This window comes from Canis lupus, chromosome 32 (genome assembly GCF_048164855.1).
Source record: "Canis lupus baileyi chromosome 32, mCanLup2.hap1, whole genome shotgun sequence".
Lineage (NCBI taxonomy): Eukaryota > Metazoa > Chordata > Mammalia > Carnivora > Canidae > Canis > Canis lupus.
The window spans coordinates 19,585,595-19,595,485 of NC_132869.1; the positions used below are offsets into that span (position 1 = coordinate 19,585,595).

The window sequence follows — 9,891 nt, forward strand, 5'->3', positions numbered from 1 at the left end:
AAATAAACAAGATCTAACATTGGCTGACTGTGAATGCTGCTTGCTTTGTAATGGCTGTCTGCTACAATTAAAATATATGATTGGTTAATTTATTATGTAGACTTAAATATAAGTTTGGAATGGACACAGTCTTCCTGGCTAAGAATTACTTCTAAATACTGCCATACTTAGTAGAGAAAATAATAGTAGAGAATATTAATAGAGAAAATACACTCACTACTCTTACTGAACTACATAAATTTATTTTTTTAAATGAACTACATAAATTTAAATTCTTATACCATTGAAATGTATATGTGAAATATGGTGGAGTTTTAATCATTTTATAGCCATGGGCATGAAATAATTATACCACTGAACTTTAAATATATTGGAAAACTTATGGAAACGTGAAACAGAGGCATACAGGTTTTTAAAACCCGCTTATGATACGCCTACCCAATCACTTATATGAGAGTGATTTTACTTTTTAGTGTATTTTTAGAGACTTTTTGGGGTATTGGAAATGTTTTATTTCTTGGTCTGGATGGTAGTGACATGGATGTGTCCATGTATAATTTTATCAAGTTGGGCATTTAAGATATGTGTACTTTTGTACTCCGTATATATGCTATATCACAATAAAAAGGAAAATATGTGAAGGAATTTATATTTAAAATGATATAAAATGATTTAAATGATTTAATGATTTAAAATGAGCCCCTGAGTGGCTCAGTCAGTCAAGCATCTACCTTCTGCTCAGGTCATGATCCCAGAGTCCTGGGATCGAGCCCCGCTTAGGCTCGCTGCTCAGCGGAGAGCCTGCTTTTCCCTACCCCTGCTCGTGTGTGCATGCACTCTCTATCTCTCCCTCTCTCTTTCATAAATAAAATAGTTAAAAATAAATAAATAAAATGATATGTTTTAATTTTGCTAGAAAGTCATATCTTATGATCTAATTAAATATGATGTGGAGAAAGATGAACCTGTGCGAGATGGAAATGGATATTGCATCAAAGTTTCCAAAGGTATGGGAGAGTTTTGTTCTGAATGTTGCCACTATACATAGAAAATGAGATCAATATTGTGTCAGCTTTGTAAATGATTCATAATAAAAGTAACTGAAAATACAACTTGAACAACATTGCACTACATTTTTCTGAGGGTATTTTAATTACAAAGAAAGTCTTTAATTTTTTCATTGTTGAAGATAGACTTAGTACCAGCCCCTGTAAGGTTAAAAAATGGTATTTGGAGCAGGTTTAAGGGCCATGTGGGAAGATGTCCATTTTTTAGTACATGGCAACAGTTTTAAGAGTATGCTAATAATAAAATCTGTCTACTGCTAGCACATAAAATAACAATGTACTTTCTTCTGTCAGGTGAAGTTGGACTCCTTGTTTGCAAAATCACACAACTTACACCCTTTAGTGGCTATGCTGGAGCAGCTAGTCAGACTGAGAAGAAAAAACTGAGAGATGTCTTTAAGAAAGGAGACCTCTATCTCAATAGTGGAGATCTCTTAAAGATTGACCATGAAAATTTCATCTACTTCCATGACAGAGTTGGAGATACTTTCCGGTTGGTTTCTTCGAATTATTGAACCAAAAACAAACACATGCACAATTTGGCTTACTCCTAAATTGGAATTGCATTCTACTTTGGCTATGATGCTCCATTTCCTTCTATCTCTTGGCACACCAGTTCAGCCTTCTGTATTCCCAGAAAATAAGGAACAAAACACAGGAAATGTCACTCTGCAATGCACAGATACCTTAGTTGAGCAACACCAGATGAGAAAAAGGCAGAAAACCTGTGCCCAATTTTTGGTAGCCTAACAGTCCATCCAATTTCTCTCATTTATCCTCAGTTATTACCAGACAGTCATAGAACAGCCAGGGATTTTCACACTGTTTCCAATCATGGGGCCTTTCTTCAGATAAAGTCAAATGCAAACTAAAGTTGAACTGATCTAGTTGAACAGGAGGTGATGGGTAGGGGTTCTGAGCCCACATGTTTTCCTCCCTCCCACTCTCCATCCCTAACCAGGTGGTCTCCTACAGAAATCTAAGTCAGCACCATGAATTTTGAAAGTCATTATCCTAAGACTATAAAAGTAAATCCCAACAACAGCATGGTCCTCCAGCCTCATGACTCTTTGGTTGAATCAGATTCCTTCCTGTGTAATCTCCCTGAGGCCAGGCCCTATGCCAGCTGGTTCCCTAGCACCAGCACCACCACCTAGCACAGTGCTTGACATGCATGATTACTCTTTGCATGAATGAATGAGGAAAGGATAGAAGCTGTCTGGCTATAGTAGGAAGAGCAAGAATATGAATGTGGAAAACCAAGCTCCTAGGCTTGCCTCTACTCCTGACCAGCTGTGCTATTAAGGCAGGTAACCCTTCTTAACCCCAATCCCTTCACCCATGAAATCAGGGTTTCCAGTAGTCCTCAGGGTTCCATGACTCAGGATCCATACCGTGATTTTATGCTACCTTCATGTTACTAAAAAGATAAATCTGGGAAATCTAAAGAATTTTTAAACATAAGACAAATTTTAACTCTTTATTAGGTGGACAGGTAGCAATTGCTTGGGCACTAACATTATAATCTCCCTGCAAATAAAGTATATCTCCTAGGAAAGGCTTTCCCATTGCCATGAGACCCTGAAATACAAGGATGAAATTCTATTAAATTGAAATAAATAGCAACCAAAGTTAGTAAGGAAAGTGAGCGATCTAAACACAACAAAAACTCATAGAGATTTATTTTTCATCTCCTGGGCCTTTCTTCGGCCAAACCTGTATTTCAACGTGAGAACAACATCATTCTTTGTATCATGTTTCATGTCATGAGATTGGAATTTCACATTTTATTATTTAGTCCTAGGCCTTTGTTTTTTGTGTCTCAAACAGGATCCCTCTCCCACGACTATGTTGAGTGGACTTGGGGCAAGAGATGGGAAAATGAGTGCAGATACCCTACAGAGGTCTGGGGGAAACACCACCTGCTCTGTCATCGCAGCCTGGGCTGGGGACCAGCAGGAACTTGCACTAACTTTGCCTTTTCTTCCAGCTGGAAAGGGGAAAATGTGGCCACCACTGAAGTCGCTGATATAGTCGGACTGGTAGATTTTGTCCAAGAAGTAAATGTTTACGGAGTGTCTGTGCCAGGTATGCATAAAATATCTATGTCTATGCCTAAACCCATATAGTAACTGAACATAATTTTAAACCCAGGGCAAAGCTTGTCATCGCTCTTGCCTGCCAGCTAGATTGTCAAACAACTCTTTCAGCCACCTGGAAGTAAAGGATTGATGTCTGGTTTACATTCCATTATAAATCAGCCAAGTCAGTACATCTAAACCTGGCCTTCTTCTGTGGTTCAGTTCCCCAGCTGTTCTTGGGCTCTCAGACAACCCAGATCTCTCCAAGATGCAGGGTCCCACGATGCATTTAGTATACCTCGGGAAAAAATATGTCAGGCTTGACAGCTGGGAAATGGTACTTGGCCTCTGAATTGGGAGTCACAAATAAAAACAAGTATAGTTGCTAGGAGAAAAAAACTGAAAAGGAGCTGACTTGCCCAAATTTCTTTTAAAACCTGTGCTTGACCCCAGCCTACCCCAGTGAGCTTCAGAATCATCACATGGTGTCACCAAGCCTTCATCTGCAGATCCACTTGCCAGCAGAGTGGGGAGTGCTAAGGTCTGACTTTGAGTCCTGCTGGCTGTTTGACTTCAGGCAAATCACTAAAATTAGGGGTAATACCAGCCCTGCACTTGAGATTGTCAAGAAAACTTGTTCAATTACATAAATACTAAACACATATTTACCAGATATATACCTGAGTGTTGTCATGAGAAGAAATTATTTTAATTATACATGACAGAGGATTAAAACATCCAAATCACTGTCTAAATATAGGTACTACTGGATATTATTAGTACTCAGTATTTGGAATTCTCACCTATTTTCAAAACAGAAATCTCAAAGTCTCTCTTTCCTGAGTTGTGATGGTTTCACATGTGCTTTTCACATGGTTTCACCTTGTGCTTTTATTTCTTAAAGAATATTTAAGACTTTCTTTGCCTGTTCCTCTCCTACCCTATGATGATAGCACAATAGAAAGTTCAGCCACAGGACACCTGGGTGGCTCAGTGGTTGAGTGTCTGCCTTTGGCTCAGGTCATGATCCCAGGGTCCTGGGATTGAGTCCCACATCGGGCTCCCCACAGGGGGGCTGCTTCTCCCTCTGCCTGTGTCTCTGCCTCTCTCTGTGTGTCTCTCATGAATAAATAAAATCAGAAAGAAAGAAAAGAAAGAAAGAAGAAAGAAAGAAAGAAAGAAAGAAAAGAAAAAGAAAGAAAGAAAGAAAGAAAGAAAGAAAGAAAGAAAGAAAGAAAGAAAGAAAGAAAGAAAGAGAAAGAAGGAAAGGAAAGGAAAGGAAAGGAAAGGAAAGGAAAGGAAAGGAAAGGAAAGGAAAGGAAAGGAAAGGAAAGGAAAGGAAAAGAAAAGCCACATCTCAGGTCACAGAGTGTGAGGGGTACAGAATGCTTCTTGTGTTGGAATTTGGGCTGAATTAACACAAGGGCACATGTCGTGGTTGTCAGCCATCATAGCATGCTGGCCTTTCACAAGGCCCCACCTGAAATCCTGCGTGCACTTCTAAATGCTGAATTTTGGTAACAACACAAAAGGGTGGGTATGAGAAAGTGAGAGAATCTGGAGGAATGGAATGGAAGGATCAAACCCAGTGCTCTTCAGGGTGGGGTCCTTGGACCAGTAGCAGCATCACTCAAGAGCTTGTTAACAATGTGATTTCTCAGGCTGAACTTGAACCTACTTACTGAATCAGAATCTCTGGGGTGAGGCCTGGGGAGCTGTGTTTTAATAAACCCTCCAGTGATTCTTAAAAACAATGAAATCTGATTTGGGGCTAATAAAAATGTTCTAGAACTAGATATGGGTGATAGTTGTAGGATGTTTTGAATGTACGAAATGCCACTGAATTGTACACTTTAAAACGATTAAGATGATCAATTTTATGTGTTACCACAGTTTTTAAAAAAATACTAAAGTCAAAAAATAATAAATAAAAAATAAATAAATAAATAAATAAATAAATAAATAAATAAAACTAAAGTCTGAGAAGCACTGAAGCCTCATCTGGCCAACCATCAGAATCATCTGAGAAACTTTTAAGTTTTTATTTAAATTCCAATTAGTGAACGCACAGCATAGTATGAGTCTCAAGTGTACAATATAGTGAATCAACGAGAAACTTTTTAAAGCCCAGATCTAATGGATCAGAACCTCTGGGGTTTGGGACTCAGACTCTTCCTGTCTTCTTTTAATCCCCAAGCGATTCTAACAGCCAGTAAGATTTGGGAGTCACCGATCTAGAACAAAAAGAAGAGGAAGCTAACGGTTTTCAAAAGATTGTAAGAAGTCAGGTAGAACAAGGAGCAGGTGTGCAACATCAGAGAACAAAATTTAGCCTGAGACATCCCCTACAACCAGAGACTAACAACAGAGAAGGCTCCCTCCTGAGGAGGGGAATGCCCAACAGCTGGGGTGTGTAAAGGAGCTGAATGTCCATGTGAGATCCTGTGAGAATTCTTTTAGCATTGAAATATTAGAGATGAACTTTCAGATTCTGTGATTCTCAATGCCACACCTGCTGCTGGCTGCCCTGCCAGGCACTCAGCCAGCCCCATTCCAGTGAAATGTGGCAGGTCTATCTAGAATAAGCCAGTCTACCAAAGTGGTTCTCAGTAGCAGACAGCTCAGCAAGACCTTCACACATTTCAACTTTGAACCAGGAAGGTACTCCAAAGTTTGGGTCCAGTTAACTCCTATTAGGTGTCACAACAGAGCTTCCCAACTACTCTCTAGAACATTTTGTTCTCAACAGAACTTTATGCAAGGATGAAAATGTTCTATGTCTGCACTGTCCAGTATGGTAGCCAGTAACCACCACATGGCTGCTAAGCACTTCAAATGTGGCTAGTGCAACTGAGGAATTGAATTTTTTATTAGATTTTAGTATAATTAATTTTAATAGCCAAATGTAACCAGTGGCTACCACCCTGGACAGTGCAGCTCTAGAGAGACTCTGGCCAGAACAACTGTAAACTGGAACCTTCTTCCCTCTGGAGCTGAACTAGTCCTAAACCAAGCCTTGGGACCCGGGGCAGAGACCTGAGACCCAACTGGCCTATTGGTCTCTCAGTTGGGCATTGCCTCTGTCAGAGCAAGAGGCAATGAGCCAGTCAGTGCCGAAGATTTCCGTTGCATCAGCCTCTGCATTGATTTTAAAAGAAGCTTATTAGAGACATTTGAAGTTCCTGAGATGGGTGCTTTCGAGAGAGCTACCAAGGACCCCTAGAGAAAGAGGGCCCAGGGCCCTGCCTCTCTCCTTCAGATAAGAGGCAAATTGTATAGAGGTGCATTTCCTTTCTTTTAATGTTTCCTCTGGTTTCCTTTCTTCTTTAGAGCCACGGGTAAACACACCAACACCATGGGAGAGGTTATGAAATTAGGGGCCCAAGTGACATAGGACCGCTCCTTCCGCTCTCTGATTACAGCTAAGTAGTTCAGGAAAGCAGACCTAGCCTCCCGCTGGGTGTGCTGGCTCAGGTAGATGTCTTAATACCTAATTACCACCATTCTTACAAGAAAACAGTGTAGTAATTGTTCTAAACTCCTCCCCACTTACATTGCTTCCTGATGGGAAGGAAAAAGCTGCCCAATCTTCTCTCTCAGTGAAGACACAGCCTCTTTGGAAATAAAGCTTATCAATGGGAAGGTCCGCAGCAGTTCACCCTTGCACCTTCTGTCACCCTCCCACCCACAGCTTCTCTGAGATGCAGAGAGGCTAACCTATCAAAAATCTTGATTAAATAGGGCACCTGGGTGGCTCAGTCAGTTAAGCCTCTGCCTCCACTCAGATCATGATCCCAGGGTTCTGGGATCAAGTCCCACATCGGGTGCCTTGCTCAGCAGGGAGCCTGCTTCTCCCTCTCCCTCTGCTGCTCCTCCTGCTTGTGCTCTCTTAAGCCCTATGTCAAATAAATAAAATCTTTAAAAAAAAAAAAGAAGGATGACAGCTACAAGCCCAGGGCTGGGACTCAATCCAGTTTTTGACTCTGCCTATTATTTGCTGTGTGAACTTGAACAAATACCTTAATGTCTTTAAGCCTCAGGTTTTTCATCTGTAAAATACAGAGATAACATTTCTATCTCTTCATAATGCTATTGTGAGAGTTAAGAGGGATAGTCCATAAAACACATTTAGTATAGGGTCTGACATATAATAAAGATTTCATTGGGGTCCCTGTGTGGCACAGTCCATTGAGCATCCACGTCTTGGTTACTGCTCAGGTCACAATCTCAGGGTCTTGAGATCAAGGCCGAGTTGGGCTCCCAGCTCAGCGAGGCATCTGCTAAAGTTTCTCTCTCCCTCCCCCTCAGCCCCTCCCCACTCACTCTCTCTCTAAAGGGAGTAAAGAAATCTTTAAAACAAAAAATTTAATCAGTATATAGCTCTTGCTCTTGTTGTTATATTTACTTTAGAATAACTTCAACATATATCTGAAATAAAAATTCCAACTACCCAAAAGAAACCCATGTTAAAACGTTCTCAGTCCCCTCTCCTTTGAGCTAAGAAAGCATCATAAATAGGGATCCCTAGGTGGTGCAGCGGTTTGGTGCCTGCCTTCGGCCCAGGGCGCGATCCTGGAGACCCGGGATCGAATCCCACGTCAGGCTCCCGGTGCATTCTCCCTCTGCCTGTGTCTGTCTGTCTGTCTCTCTCTCTCTCTCTCTCTCTCTGTGTGTGTGTGACTATCATAAATAAATTTTTTAAAAAAAGCATCATAAATAGTACAACACATCTAATGTTTTCTCACTTTATTTCTAGGTCATGAGGGTCGAATTGGCATGGCCTCGATCAAAATGAAGGAAAACTGTGAATTTGATGGAAAGAAGCTCTTTCACCATGTTGCCGATTACCTGCCCACTTATGCAAGGCCCCGGTTTCTAAGAATACAGGTGAGACTTCTTGCTGTCGAGTTCAATTCTCTTCTCTCTTGGAGACTGCTGTCTCTTGGGGAACAACTCCCTTCTACCATGGTGACCATATTAGCCAACTTTTCACTACCCCTAACCTGGAAGCTCAACAAGGAAGCAGAAACATCAGACGATACAACTAGCAGAAGCCAAATCCCTTTCCCCCTAAAACGACAGACCAGTTCATTCAGCAGCAGTAATTAGCAAATAGCTCACAAAGTCTGTGTTTGATGAGATATGACCAACACTGAAAATAGAAATGCTCCGACTTTCCTATTTGTTGTTTCCAGTTTTAAAGAATGGAAAAATCCACTGACGTCCTACATCTTTCCACTGTGTGAAATTTAATTGGGCATCATTAGCCGGTTGGAACTATCAAAGGCTTAACTACACCACCAGAGGGATGTCTTTTTGTTTTTTTTTCTTTCTCAAGCATTAACCCATTGGTTAGCTTAACACTCTCACTTCTGGACTATGAGCTCTATGATTCTGTAGCCGAAGAGTTGAGCAAAGAAATGTTAGATTATCTGCCATGGTGGAAGTTACAAGATTATTTCTGTTGATGTTCATAAAACACTGACATTTGCCTTACGATGAGAATGGTTGAGAGACAGGAAAGCTGAAATACCCTCAGATCATCCATCACCCTCTCAAATGAAGGGGAAAGAAATTGTCTGTGTGTAGATGATCCCTAGTCCCACCCACATAAATCAGGATATTCTAGTAATGCCTGAAGCTCAATAAGCAACTGACTGCTCTGTTCTTCATTTCATGCTCCACAGCCCCTCATGCCCCACAGGTGATTTTAAAGCCCCATGGGTATGAAAAAACTACCTCCACAAAGGTGCCGCCCATCCCCTACCTCCCACCCCCATTGTGGAGCTTCTGTAACCAGGAGGTATTAATATACAGGACTGCCGCTCACAGCTTCCACCTGGGGCAGAGATACCAGTGGGTTGCCAGCCTTCTGCCCCACCCCTGCCCCTTGCCCTGACCCTAATTTGTTTACAAAACACTATGACAATGTGGGTTGTTTGCTGTTTTTCAGGACACCATTGCGATCACTGGAACTTTTAAACACCGAAAAGTGACCCTTGTGGAGGAAGGCTTTAATCCTGCAGTCATCAAAGATGCCTTATATTTCTTGGATGACAAAGCAGAAATGTATGTGCCTATGACCGAGGACATTTACAATGCCATAAATAATAAAGCTCTGAAACTGTGAGTATTCCTAAAAGGATAACTCACGTTTCCAGAAAGAAACCGAATGAACCTAGTACAGCCACTTGATGTAATCCAACTTTAATTTGATTGAAGACTGTGAGATGCAATTATTTATGCATTCTGATGAGGGAAGCTTTCTAAAATTACACCTGAACCTTTACATGTGAAAATATTTAGAAATAAATATTTTTTGATTTGTACCTACCGTTTCTTATTTGCAGACCAAGCTTGTTAGAGGGTGCATTATTTTTTAAGTATATAATAAAATAGATGAATGCCAACAGATGAGATAGTATTGCCTCTTTCCTGACTTTAAATGCAAATCCTGAGCCTCATTGGCAATTTTTCACACGTGCCCTAATTCATAATGATAATGGCATTCTAGGTTTAAAAAAATGTCAAGAAATTGAAAGGTGAAGGGGCTGGATCACTAATGAACAGTCCAATGGAAATCCAGCTCCAGTTGAGGTCAACTCTCCCCTCCTAATAGCACCCTGGCCACTGTCCACACATTGCTTTCTCCAGCAGATAAGAACGCCACCTAGCGTCTTTGAAGGAGCCTAAGCCAACAGCATCAGAATTCTATACATAGAAGGTGTTAGTAGATATTTTTT

At 40.9% G+C, this 9,891-nt stretch overlaps 1 protein-coding gene across 1 annotated transcript in view; it reads left to right on the plus strand.

Moving 5' to 3' along the window:
* SLC27A2 (solute carrier family 27 member 2) overlaps window positions 1-9,477 on the plus strand; it is a 40,663-nt gene extending 31,186 nt beyond the window's left edge. The window contains exons 6-10 of the mRNA XM_072808465.1: window positions 917-1,007; window positions 1,362-1,560; window positions 3,058-3,155; window positions 7,905-8,035; window positions 9,102-9,477. Coding sequence (XP_072664566.1) covers window positions 917-1,007; window positions 1,362-1,560; window positions 3,058-3,155; window positions 7,905-8,035; window positions 9,102-9,278 — 696 coding nt within the window. The 3' untranslated portion in view covers window positions 9,279-9,477. The remainder of the gene's footprint in view (window positions 1-916; window positions 1,008-1,361; window positions 1,561-3,057; window positions 3,156-7,904; window positions 8,036-9,101) is intronic.
* Window positions 9,478-9,891: the final 414 nt, after the last annotated feature.